At 37.1% G+C, this 14,437-nt stretch overlaps 1 protein-coding gene across 1 annotated transcript; it reads left to right on the top strand.

The window, feature by feature from the left end:
* Positions 1-2,015: 2,015 nt before the first annotated feature.
* On the top strand, positions 2,016-14,313 carry LOC129274833 (melatonin receptor type 1A-like). The gene is made up of 2 exons (XM_054911576.2): positions 2,016-5,692; positions 11,591-14,313. The coding sequence occupies exons 1-2, from the start codon at positions 4,917-4,919 to the stop codon at positions 12,096-12,098; spliced, it is 1,284 nt and encodes a 427-aa protein (XP_054767551.2). The 5' UTR covers positions 2,016-4,916; the 3' UTR covers positions 12,099-14,313.
* The last annotated feature ends 124 nt before the right edge of the window (positions 14,314-14,437 follow it).

Raw genomic sequence — 14,437 nt, 5'->3', positions numbered from 1 at the left:
TGCTGATTGACAAAAATGAATGAATATGACTGACAATCTAACACTGATTCTAGGGAGGGTTCCTACTGAACTTACTTTTTCCAAATTGGAAAGATATATCACCATTATGGAACTATATTTTTACTGGCGGAAGAATTAGGGTCATTTTACTCTCTCAAGTGATGAATTTGGTCCCGGTAGGTGTAGTCTTCATAAATGCGGATTTATTTTCAAAATGAGCCGGTCGAGGTACCCTTTTCTGGTCAGATATGGAATGTCAGACATTTATCCTATCCACTGGTAGTAAACATTCAACCCTCGAATTTCCTCCTTATTTTTTATGAATTCTTTTTAAGTGCCAATTTAACACACGAGTCTATGGGAAATGAATTAGGCCTGTGAGCCCTACATGTTTAATGTGCTTGACAAGATCAGCCTTCTTTGTAAACAAGACAAAACTACACATATACAATATTTTTCTAGGGAACCCAATGCAATTAAATCTTGATTTAAAAGTCGGCAAATTCATCAAATAAAACACATTTTGGTTTTTATATCGTTAATCAGCTGGTTTTTTTTTAATCGAAGAAAACAGATAGCTGTAGTCGTTTTCTCATTTGTACCATGTTTACACGGTTACAGGGCCATTCTGTCACTATTTCTTTCTTCCACCCTTCATTTTTTGTTTTGGGTTTTGTTTTTACTTTTCCACTTTTCCTTCTTACTTAGCCCCCTTTTTACAAGGCTCCTGGATCCAAAAGAAAGGTCCTTTCTAACTCGTACTTCACAGGGATTTTTTTTCTCTCCTTCTTTTTGTCTTCCAATACTTGGTGGAAAAATGAGAAAGAATAATAGCAGAATAGACTTTTCGGAGTTTTAAAAAATCTCAGTGAGCCCTGCCTTTTATATTATCAAACTACGCCCAAGGACAAAGGCTGTCCTTTTGAACCTTTGTTCTCCAGTTTTCTATTCTTTCCCCGGCCCTCTCCGTTTCCTCCTCTTGCTTCTGTTGCTCTCTCTTTCATTCATTTATTTCCTCTCCATTCCGTTCTTGTTATTCTCTTTCTCACATTTTCTTTCTTCTACTTCTCTCTTTTCAATATTTACTCTCTCCCTTTCCCTTTATTTCGCCTCTTTTTCTCTTCCGTTTCCTTCCTCCTTTTCTCTTCTCCTTTTCCCTCTTTCCCCCTTCTTTCATATCGTCTGTCCCTTTCCTTTCATCTTCTTGTCTCGGTCCTTCCCTTTATTTCCCTATCCCCTTTTCTATAATAATTTTCTTCCCTTACTCTCTCTTCCCTTTCTTTCCGTTTTTTTTATTTTTTAAGATTCGATGGGGGTGGGGTACGCGGGTTGGGTGTCCCACCCTCCTACCTGGATCTGCCATATTGGCCTACCCCAATATTCATTCATTTATTTTACTATATCTTGAAATCATTCGGAAAAATAGGGAGCCTTTGCCTGCAATGAAAATGGCTCCCGCCAACCAATATTCCAATATGCTCGGGTGAGGATCTTGTAGAGATCGTGTTTAGGTCTAGTTTGTCTACGCGGTTGTGCAGAGGTCGGGTATTGACCATGCAAAGCTCGTGTATAGATCGGTTCGTTCGAGTAAAAGTCGATGTGGTTGTCGAGAAGGAATCGTAAGTAGTCGGGTGTTGGTCGTATACGATCGAATAGCTGTCCTAACTCCTAAGGGTAGATAGCTTTGGGGAACCCTGATTTAAGCTACGCCTACCATTGTTCTCTTCATCCATTTCTTTCACAATATATATATATATAAATATATACATTATATATATATATATATATACATATACACGAACCATCATCGGCTCGTGTAATTGTGGCCTATATGATAAAAAAATCACAATTTTCCAAAGAATCAGACAATGAAGAGGGATGAAATGGTCACTATTAACCTTTTCTAGATAAGAAGGTCAGATCAATAGTACAATTATGTTTATATTACACTTCTATTGCATAAGTACTCCAACGTTAGACAGACAGCAAACAAACGGAAACAAAATAAAAACAAGACCTTACTATTTATTCGGTTCATGAATGAATATCAGTTGACGTATAGGTTAAAAATTAGGTAGGCCTATATTAGTGGGACCACTTCCCCTTAGAACCTACGCACTTATTGTTGAGAAGGAGAATCAAATTGTATTAATATAAATCAAATCAGGGTATAGAAACCAAGTGGTTTTATATTTAGAGCTGTGTAATAACTCTTTCTATTGGTTTGGTCAATATCAGAGGCATTTCGCCATTACAAGGTTGAAGGATTCTAATCAAAATCTTTTGAAAATGCCCGTCAAATCAAAATGGACAGCTTAGAGGTCTTTGTCGAGAATTACGGTGAACCGGACAGCGGATAGTCCTCAGATTCTGAGCTGACGAAAAATTGCAAATACGTCGCTTGTCCAGAGTCAAGACGACCCTGCTGTTTTAATTAACTGATTCACGACAAAGACTGCTTTGTCATGAAGGGCTATTGACAATAGATTCTCTACGTTCCAGGAAGCGTCTGCGTAGTGGTTGCGAAAACTACCCAATACGATACATGTACTCAAAGATATATCGAGAGCTTCTCTAAACGATAATCCATGGAGGATTTATAACTGTTCGCAACGTTTTGGATTGAAGTAAAATCCTATAAAAAAGACCCTCACTAACTGTCTTCTATGTAGAGGAACAGAACAATCTACTGTGTGATTAAGCAATTAATGATAATCTTTCCAAACAATGAAGACAGGATGATGAAGCCAGTCATTGACGCTGATGTTATTTCCGATGAAGAAAGTATTCGAAATGATGAAAAAAGGATTGCTGATGATAAAAAAAAAATCCCACGCTGCCGCCAATATAATGATCCCAATCTCAACTTATTGAGTGATAACCTATACACGCACTTCCGATCATTCATCCGCTTTTGGTGGTATAGAGAAGGAAAATAATATTAGTAGTGTGTGGGGCTAAATCAATTTTCTAACGACAGGTTCGAAAGCGGACTGTTGTGTTGGACACTATTTTTCAGGTGTGATTTGCTTTTACGAAGAGGAAGCATATGCATGCAAACATCTCCCAAATAAAACCCCAGATTGCGTTATGTTCCTTTTTGTCTCGTTTACATTTCATTGGGCTCAGTAGTAGTATCGAGTAGCGTTGAACAACACAATTAAAAGAGAATGATTATGCTTGTGATTAGGCAACTATGAGGGAAATTGTTGTATTCATAGTACTACCGCTCATTTTCAGTTTCCATGCACTTGACAAAATGAATGACACACTTTTAATAACCAGAATAAGATACAACAGAACATAATTAATAACAGAAACTCTGCAAGAAATAGATGCCTTCCCTTTTTTTAATTTGTACCTTACAAAGTAGTATAGAATTTGCTACCATAAATTTTGAATGATGTATAATAGACCACATATAGTAGGGGGGGGACATTTGATATTGTGTACCACCACCCTTTCAAAACTGAAATAATAAATCATATTATCACCTCATCACACTCTTTGAGATATGTCGTTATTAATGACTGGGCCATGTATCTTCTCCATGGGCGGAAATCACAGGGGGGGGGGACAGGGACGCGTCCCCCTACCATTGTGGGGGGCACAATATTAAATGTCCCCCCTAATATTTGTGGTCTATTATACATAATTCAAAATTTGTAATAGAAACAAAAAGTTTTTCCCAAATGTGCCCCCTTCCCCTTTGAAAGTGATAACCCTTTTTTTGTTTTGCTTGTTCAATTATCCGTGGGAAAATATGCCCCCCCCCCCTCTTGGAAAGTCCTGGATCCGCCCCTGGTTCCTCCTACCTTGGGGAGAGATTTCCGCCTATGATCTATTTTACGCTCTATCAGAAAATGAAAGATTTCTGAAGATGTTCATAACTTTATGGCATCGTAATTCGACCTGACTGTTTTCCTTACCCGAATTGCTTATTGTCTCTAAAAGAGTAAGAGGTAAATTGGTAAGAGGAAACATCTTTAACGGGGAAAACCAGCAACAAAGTGATTGTGGAACAAACCTGTCATATTAACTTTTCCTCGTTACACTCACTGAAAAGTTATTGCCTCAACATATTCATTTAGAGGCAAACTATTTTGAATTTTAGAGGTAGTCGTTTAGTTCACGATGTTATAACGTTATCGTCAGTTATAAGTTTGTGCTCTCTGACGGTGCGATCAATATTTTGAAATTGATAATTCTTCATGGTTAATTCATCTTCTGGTTCGTTGATTAGTGTGGAAGTTGGAAATACTAACCAGTTTAGTTCAACAATGATAAGAGGACAGCAACCGACCTTCAAATCAGTCTTGGACAGCTCATTGGCGAAACAAACTTTGTTGGGATTTCTATTTTTAAAGGTTTTGAAATTGTTCTCCTCCAAGGTTGTCGAAATATGACACTGTTCATGTGCATCACGAACATCACCTACGCCAAATTTACCCTTGATTAATTTCCGTAGAATCAAAACCAAAGATTCGCGGTTGCAATAACAAAAAATCGCTTCATTGCAAAAACATTGGATACCTCACTGATCTGAATGAATTTATTTCGTACGAGTGACACTGACTGTTTCATTTTCAGAACAGCAAACCTAGTCTACGTTTGGAAAGTTACTGTGAGAAGAAGGTGTAGAAAAGGAGCAATTAATGATTTTAGTCAATTGGCATAGCGAGTTTCTGTGCAATTACACCAATCGATCAAGCATGCTATTCATGATTAGCGTTAAACTTCAAGATAATTTGAACAAGGTCATTTCGTTTCCTCGCCGTTGAGAAGTTGAATATAATTCGTATTGGAATGATTGATGCGCCTTATTTATATTTCATCGAAACATTGATAAGTTATGATTACAGTCGTTTGATTTGGATAAGTAAATATACATCGAGGTTAGAACAAAAGTGAAGAAAATGGAGAGCACTGGTGATACTACAATGCTAAGTCAAACCATGAACCTGACTTCGATGCCGACTTCGGGAGATAGCTTCAAGTTCGACGACCGCGCCCAGCGTCTCGTGGTGGCGATTACATTCATCATCGTATCCATACTCGGTACCGTCGGCAACACACTGGTCATCACAGCCGTTGCGATCTCGAGGAAGCTTCGTACGATCACGAATGTATTCGTTGTCAATCTGGCCGTGGCCGATCTCTTGACGTCGTTGTCCATCCCTTGGAACGCTGTTGCACTTATCAGTAAGAATGGATGGCCTCTTCATCCGTATATATGTACACTAGCCGGTGGCATCACGTACCTGTGTATCGTGGCGAGCCTTTATTCTCTCGCATCCATCGCCATCAACCGCTTCATTCTTGTCACCAAGAAGCACCGTATCTACCAGAAGATCTTCACCAAGCTTAATCTCGTCATCTGGATCATCCTGATCTGGGTGGTGTCCTTTGTCCTTGTCGTCTTCCTCCCGATCGTCGACGTCGGCGGGCTCGGGTATAACGAGAAGTACAGCATATGCGGCCAGTCGTCGTCGCACCCGAAGGACGACATCTACCAACTGGTCCAGGCCATTGGATCTTTCCCAATTCCACTCATCATCATCTGCTACTCCTACATCAAGATCTTTCTCCATGTGAGAAGTCACATGAAAGTGATGAGCACACACATGCCGGAATCTCACCAAACGGATAGTACCGCGGTAGAGTCCATATCACATACAACATCGAGTGAAGGGTAAGAACTCCCCCTTTGTATATGTTTGTAATGATATCAGTAATGATTTTAATATTAAAGATACTACATAAATATTTCGTATTAAACAATATCAATTAAAGCTAAATTACAGTAGTTGCAGTAAAACACTAATTTCGTGAGAAAGTCTGTAAAACCAAGGTTAAGTATGACTTTATCATCGTGGATCTAGATCTGGTACAGTTACATAAACTGAACTTTGTGAAATCATAAAATCTAAGCTGAATTACGATCACACTGAAGATCGCCAACACAGATAGGCACACGTGGGACAGTGTATTATTATTGCTGGAATAAAGACCCGACGGAAGTGACCGAATCCGCGCTTATTTAGCTTATTTCTCAGCAATTACACAATCTCTTCCAGAATCCTTTGGCACATATTTTTTATTCATACAAACAGACACTTGGGTGGTCATTATATTAGATTCTGTAAAAAGTCATTTTGAGATCGTTACCAGAACTGGAATTTACCTTTAAATCTTGCCCACCCTCTCCCAGCTAAACAACAATAGATTAATAACTAGACCAAATCAAATAATTCGCGGGATATATCAATATGATAAGCACATACTATATCACAAATATTTTCGTTTATTCAGTTGGTAAAGAATTATCACCTCGAGCCTAATAACGGACTAAATAAGACATTCCCTCTTGCCTAAGTGGAAGCGCTGTGGTGTAGCGGTTCTGACTCTCGCCTTGTAATCAGAGGGTCGTGTGTTCGAATCCCACCATGGCCTAGCGTCCTTTGGCAAGGCGTCAATCCACAATTTGCCACTCTCCACCCAGGTGTTAAATGGGTACCCGGTAGGATGCGAAAGCCTATATGTAGTATGCCTAGCAATTGAGTCTTGGAACTCTTGTTGGAATGCTCCCCAGGGAGTGGAGAAGGTGAATACATTGTATGCGGGCATGCAAGGATCCGAAGACCGGGGTAATAATATATCTGTAAAGCGCTTAGAGACGTCGTTCCGATGTGTTAAGCGCTATATAAATGCGGAATATTATTATTATTATTAAACGAGTTATGGAATCGATACAATAAGTGCTACCAAATTTGAAGCGTTCATGATTAGCAGTCTTAGCAATCTATATACGTAAAATTAATCATGTGAGAAATTTACAATACGATACTGAATATGATATCTCCCTACCATGTACAGTGGACTACCCATTGCTATAATCAAGGCGTTGGTTTCACGGCAAGGGACCTAAACGTACGATATATCTGTTTCGATTATGGTAGAGTAACTTATCAACATATTGCATGTTTATACAATGTCTGGGATTCCTTTTCTCAAAAAAAAAAGGACAAAGGTTATGAGTAGATAATTTCCTTGAAAAAAAAACGAACTGTCTTATTCATACTTTGCTAAATTTACGGCCGTCACCCCAATCATGCACCTTAAACCCTGCGCGGATCAAGGGGATGGGGGATTTGTTAGAGTCATGAGAGAGTGAAGCGAGCGAGAAAAAGTTTGGGCCTTTCTAAAGTAAAAATCGAATTTTGTGATAGTTGTAGATGTGATATTCAACAATATTATCACATTTCATCCGTTTTTACTTTATCTTTGCCCTCTTTTTTTAGCTTGTTTGTGGAACGGGGTTTTGTGTGTGTGTGTGTGGGGGGGGGGGATATAATCCAATAGCCTCCATCTGTATACGTCATAGAAGGATTACTTCCTACGAGTAGTGACAACCGCTTTTATGACGCAGCTTTTTTTTTTAGGGGGGGGGATGTTCCCATCCCCTTCCTGGTTCAACCCCTGGTTTGAACCAAAGTATATCATCATAATCATTTACAAGCCCAAGGTATTTCCTGTCAAAGTAAATTTCCGATATGGACCATGGGACTAGAATGATGGATCAGTAGTTTCAATATGAAAGATATAAAGGGCAAAGTTGAAAAGAAAATTCTATGAATTGGTGGTGAAAACTTTTTTCTAATCATTTCTATTTATTTTATTAATCATTCTTTTCATTATAGATTTGTAGATAACTTATTCATATATTCATCTTTCAATTAATCAATTGATTAATTAATTGGTAATTTATAAATTCATTTATTTTTCTCTGTATCTATTTATTTGTTCACACTACATGTATTGTCAAAACATTGTGTAACTTGTTTTGTTGATGTCTTTTCATTTGTTTGTTTTTATGTTTATTCTATAGAACAAAAAATGACTTGATTTACTTTATGTTCATTTTCATTTATATTTATGCATATATTATCATGTTTATGTTCTATATATGTTTGTAAAGGTAAGAGATTCTGTTGTAAAACATTCGTTATAACTGAACCGGACTATCCTCCACCTTATTTATCCTTTGTAATAAATAAATACTCCCTGTGATTGGTTACAACCTCGTTAGGGGATACGCCCGGGTGAAACCCGGATCTACCCTTGGTTGATGAGAAAAGAGGGATGAGGGAGATGGGTTGAAACCCAATAAAACTTATCCTCCAATTAGCCGCCTAAGAGTAATGCGGATAATTCAATAAAAATTGCGTTCACAAACTCCGAAAATTATCCGCATTATTTTTACGAGCGCCCGTCCTGAAAAAGGCGGATAATCGTCATGACAACTGGACACGCCCCCTCCGATGCGGTTGTGTTGGAAAAGGGTGACCTTGTGACGGCACCATGGCAATTATCCGTATTATTTGGAAATACGTTCATAAACTCAAAATCTTATCCCGATGCCGCTATTATGCGGATAACAGCAGCATCAGAATAATGCGGATAACTCTTGTCCTCCTCTGATTTTACGACCAAATTATGCTGCTATTAGCCGCATAATTGGGTTTTATTGGGTTTATGAAAGGGGTATTAGAAATGAAGAAAATTTTAAAGAATGGTGAATGAAAAGAGAACGCGAAAAGGGAGAGCTAAACTTAGGTCAACAGGTATGGCATTGATGTTTTACCACGTCGGAATGTTCATGCATAGGCCTGATGATTTTATGTATGGTAATAAACTAAGATCAGTTAAACAAAAAACACAGGTTAGATTTACGCAAAAGTTAGTCAACAGGAAATTTTAAATCATATTTAGAAAACGCTTAAAAGTTCTTGCCCATTCGAGAAATTCATAATTCACAATAAGATATTTTAATGTATTTTTTTTTTTCAAATTCACTTTGCCTTTTGCTTTGTTTTCCTTGGGGGCGTTATTGAAACATTTTGTTGCGTTTATTAAAGGAAAGATTGTTTAATTGATGAGTAATTTTGATCACGACGATTATACATCAAAATCGACATCCAAAATTAGAGGTGATTATTTTCATTTAAATTGGGTTTTTCTAATATTTTCCACGATTTAACTGAATAATGATGACAGATGGTTGTATTTTTATGTCAGTATGACCTTTTACTCGTTTACACATTTTGAACGAATAATCAAGAAAGTTTTTAAACCACCTCAAAATGGAGGATAAAGATTTGATATGAATCTTCTGCCAGCTTAACCGGATAAGAAGGGTATAGACAATCCATAAGGTAAATGGATAATCTAAGCTGACGATCCAGGATACGATGAAGCTAGAGCCAAAGATTTTTATCAAAAATTCATTAAATCCATTCATTATTCCTATTTTCATTTTTATTCTTTATTGTTATCAACTTTCAATTTGCTTTTATTTATTCATTTCTTTGTATTTGTTTGTTTCAATTTCTTTTTGTTTATATTTTATTGTTATTATTTTTAATATTATTATTATATTAATTACAGTTATCATTATTAACATTGCTATAAGTAGTAGTAGTAGAAGTAGTAGTAGTAGTAGTATTAGTAGTAGTAGTAGTAGCAGTAGTAGTAGTAATAGTAGTAGTAGTAGTAGTAGTAGTAGTAGTAGTAGTAGTAGTATTAGTAGTAGTAGTAGTAGTAAGTAGCAGTAGTAGTAGTAATAGTAGTAGTAGTATAGTAGTAGTAGTAGTAGTAGAAGTACTACTACTATATACTAGTAGTAGTAAGAGTAGTAAGGGTAAGATTGGGAGTATACATTATCATAAACATATTGTTGTTGCTTTTTTGATGTCATAATCTTCCATTTCCAGTATTAGACCCCATGTAATTGATTTGTGTCGCAGTGGCTCTCAAAATGTAGCTATTCGATTCACGAACAACACTGGTGATGAAATCAAATTGTTGGTGGAAACAATTATCTCAGTAATAACGAGTGTAAAGAAAGGAAATGGGTTTCCGTGACCTGTCAATATTGGGATGTCATTGTATGTATAGAGGTTACGTGTTTGCTAATTAGCGTGTTATTGATAATTCAACCTTTTTGATTTGCATTGGGTTTTATTTTCCGAGGTCCCGGGTATTATGCTACCCATTCTTCGGGCATATCGCATAATTATCTTCCTGACTTGGTTGTGTACATGATGGAAAATAGTGTGTGTATGTTTGACTTAATGGTGAGACCATCCATCATAATCCACTATTTAAAAATACCTGTAAAATTATCAAGACAGATGCAAATTTGTCTGAAAGCCAAATCATACAGTATCATGGCCCTCAGAAGCGGGGATGCGGGGGGGGGGGGGGGGGAGGGGGGTGCTGTAGCACCCCCCCCCCCCCAAAAAAAAAAGCACCCCCAGGTATTCAGGAAGACGTGAAAAAATGAAAATGTAACAAAAATGACCTTTATTTTGTAGTGAGACCCCCTTTTTTCTCTTTTTTTTTGCTTTTGAAATTTCTCGGGATCAATTTGACTTCCATTTTGTATTGAAAACATTTCTTTTTCTTTTCAAATTTACATCAGCAACCCCACCTATGAAATCGTATCTAGGGCCCTGTACAGTATTTATTTCCTTTTCAGTCCTAACAAAATATTTGCAATGACACCTTGGGCCATTTCTAATTCTGATGTGACGATATCAAAAATATATATTTGATTGGTATATACGTATATTTTATTTGATCGAAGACATGCTACTTATCTCTTAGTGAAAAGAGACGATTGGATGTTCATGGCCCTGGGAAGCGGGGATGTGGGGGGGGGGGTGCTGAAGCACCCCAAAAATGTAATTGGGGGTGAAGCACCCCCAGGTATTCAGAAAGACGTGAAAAATGAAAAATGTAACAAAGTTAATACCTTCATTTTGTAGTAAAACCCCTTTTTTATTTTATTTTTTGCTTTTCAAATTTCTCGGGATCAATTTGACTTCCACTTTGTATTGAAAACCTTTTTTTTTTCTTTTCAAATTTACATCAGCAACCCCACCTATAAAATCATTCCCAGGGCCCTGTACACTATTTATTTCCTTTTCAGTCCTAACAAAATATTTGCAATGACACCTTGGGCCATTTCTAATTCTGATGTGACGATATCAAAAATATATATTTGATTGGTATATACGTATATTTTATGACCATTATGTCGTATTGCTAATTATGATGATTTTTTGTACGTATCAGAACCATCATGTTAAACAGCTGTTGCTGCATGATCATGTTTTTAATCCTGTATCAATATATTTAAATACACCACCTGGTTGGTCAATTAATCTGGATACATGTCATCGTATTCCTACCTTTGTTTGATATTTTGATTTTAATTCCAAAGGTTATCTTTATAAAATACCCTCATCTCAAAACCATGACCTGTCATTTTATTTTACTTAATCCGCTTTTCACCTGCCATGAGTAAACCAAAACGTTGGGCATAATAATCATTCCGTCACGCGGACCTGGGAAACCAATCACGTAATTACGATCCACTCATCTTATACATATATCTTATGATACCTGATATTCAAAGCAATGGTCAAATGTCTTGTGCTGATTAATTTTTCTATCACTTTGTCTCTTTGTTTCCCCCTCTCCCTCCTCCCCTTCCGACTCTTTATCTTCACCCACACTCTCTCAGTCAAACTGTTAAACCACAGAACAATGATCAGCCTCCAACTTCTGCAGAGCACCAGGGAAAGTCAAAGATGTCGTCCGCTCTGAGCGACATCTCGGAGAACGGTGGCAACAAAACCCTCAACGCCAACGGTAACGAAAAGACTGACGCCAACACCAACACCAATAACAGCAAAGTAAGCATCACAGCCAGAGATTCATCCACCGAACTCAGGTTACGACAAGGACGCAGTCTTAACCGTCGCCAACTGCAGATCACTAAAAACATGTTCGTGGTCGTCTGCGCTTTCTTTTTGTGCACAGCGCCTTTCACAGTTTGTCTCTTCTTCGACGACAGCGATCCGTTCGTACCTTATGCAAGTGCGATCGTTCTCTGCAATGCCTGTATCAACCCGATCATCTACGCCACCAAGCACCCAGTGTTCAACACTGTTATGAAGGTCATGGTCACCTGCAGATTAAGAGATGTCCCAGAGCCATCAAGGATGTTGCATCGACTCACAATTCGATAGAAAGAAAACTTTTTTTTATCTTGAAAGGGAGCGAACTCATCAACACTGTGTGTGGACTCTCATTGAGTGTTTGCAATAAATAGCTGGTCTTAAAATATGTCTTTTGAGATTAGTAATATTTATACAGAGAATGAACAAACCTATGATATTTTTGCAAAGAAAATCCGAAATATTTTTAAGAGGAAAGTACCTGTTTTGCTACATTGTATTAAGGAGTGAATTATCAGTCAAGTGGGCCTTAGTTTAATACAAAACTACATTGCTCAGAATGTTTCATTATGGGTTACAAATCTGGCCAAATGTGAGATGTTGTTATTAAGGCTGCTGATTTATATCTGCTTTAAGTCAAGTAAAGCCCAGTTTAACACCAATTTGGTTTGAGTAGTGAAATAATTGGCAAAACGTTTTCTCTCTAACAGAATATGTTCACATTTAAAGGGGAATCCAACCCAAATAAAAACTTGCTTTTAGAGGAAAAGGGAAAATCAGACAAGATGATGGGTGAAAGTTTTAATAATATTGGACAAATAATAAGAAAGTTATGAATTTTTTAAAGTTTTGAATATTGGTAATCACTATACCTATGGAGATCTCAAATTGACCACAAATGTGATGTCATAGTGATGTAGGGCAAGGACTACTCTTCCATGTACTCCAATATATAAAAGGGCTAAAATTATATTTTATTCACCAATTTTACTTCAAAATATATTTTTCTTTCATGAGGACATAAAACAATATACTACCTAGGCTATATTTAGATTACAGCCACAGGGGAATGGGTACTTAGGAGAAAACCACAATTACTGATAAAAAAGTACCTGGTCTATGGAAAAGTTGTCCTTGCCCATAGTCATAATTTACTTACTCAGTTGCCAATTTGAAATCTACATAGTCTTAAGGATATCAATTTTAAAACAGCCATAACTTTTTTATTGTTTGTCCAATTTCTTTCAAACCTTCACCATTCTGTTTTATTTATTTTTCTCCTGTCAAACACAACATAATATGACCAAGGCTGGATTCCCCTTTAATATATTTGCATTGGTCGGACGTCCATAGAGATAGGACGAGACTAGGAAGGGCTGTGAAAGTACTGACTTTTTGGAGTTCCGTCCGCACCAGAGGCGTCCAATTGTTAATAGAAACCCAAATTTGGATGCGGAAATTTTTGCCCTAGGGCCTGTTGCATAAGACTTTTGCCCTAAAACAACTCTGGCAAACAAAACTATGCCATTGATACTTAACACATTGAAAAACTCTGGCAAAAAAGTTGTCATAGTTTTTCTTTCACGCAACAGGTCCCTGAAGGGTTAAGGAACGAAAAAGACAGCTTGTGATTATTTTTTCAGGAATGTCTGGGCAGCTAGCGGAAGGGACATGGATAAAAAAATTTGCATTGTGACGTTGTACTGGCTCCAGGAACTCCTGGGCCCCGTAACACAAAGCTTAGCCATGAATAGCAAATATGAGAGAACACTTCGATTGGTTCCTGGTCAGTATTTTGCGCCAAATGCGCGTGTAATATTGATTTTGATTGGTCAGTTCATTTAGCGATTGATCGCTAATCTTTGTGTTACGGAGCCCTGGTCAGCAATTCATGAAAGGTCTTTTCGGACTTTTTTTCCGACAAGTCCTGTTTTATCTGACAATTACCACATGAACTGTGCTCTCAACCAATAAAAATCAAGGAAAGTCGTCAAATCTGACAGCTTTCAGACAAAAAATATTGAGGAAATGCTCAAAATTTTTGAAGGAATGAAATCTAAGAAACCGGTTGACGGGTTCATGTATATAAAACAGGAAAAAAAATCAATGTTTGTTTGAGAAAAAAAATTAATGAATAAGTTACATTTTGTTGATATGTTATTTGTATTGAGTGTTTAAAGATGTCGTCAAATTTGATAAGAAAGGAGATGTGTTCTATAAATCTTGTTTGAGCAAGTTGACGTTTTAAATGGGAAGTTCACCCTGACAAAAAGTTTGTTGTAGAGATAGCAGGAAAAAAAAATTTGTTGCTATTTTTGCAACAAAATTTTTTGTCAGGGTGAACATCGCCATTAATCATAGTGTGAATATATTAATGAAGCTATATGTTAAGAACTATAACGCTATGATACACCATTCGCTGTCTTATTAATTATTTGTAAATATTGTATATGATTCAGTAAATGTTTTTGTATGAGTATACTGATTACAAAAGTTTGATATATTATATCGTATACTTCGACCCTTCGTGCTCAATGTTTGTTTAACCTTCTTGATCATGTTGATTAATGCATTGTTAGGTTTAACTTCAACACTCCCTTGTACTGTTGATCTTCTAGTTTCATTCAGAG

The sequence above is a fragment of the Lytechinus pictus genome, chromosome 13, assembly GCF_037042905.1.
Source record: "Lytechinus pictus isolate F3 Inbred chromosome 13, Lp3.0, whole genome shotgun sequence".
Lineage (NCBI taxonomy): Eukaryota > Metazoa > Echinodermata > Echinoidea > Temnopleuroida > Toxopneustidae > Lytechinus > Lytechinus pictus.
This window is presented reverse-complemented; position numbering and strand designations above follow the sequence as displayed.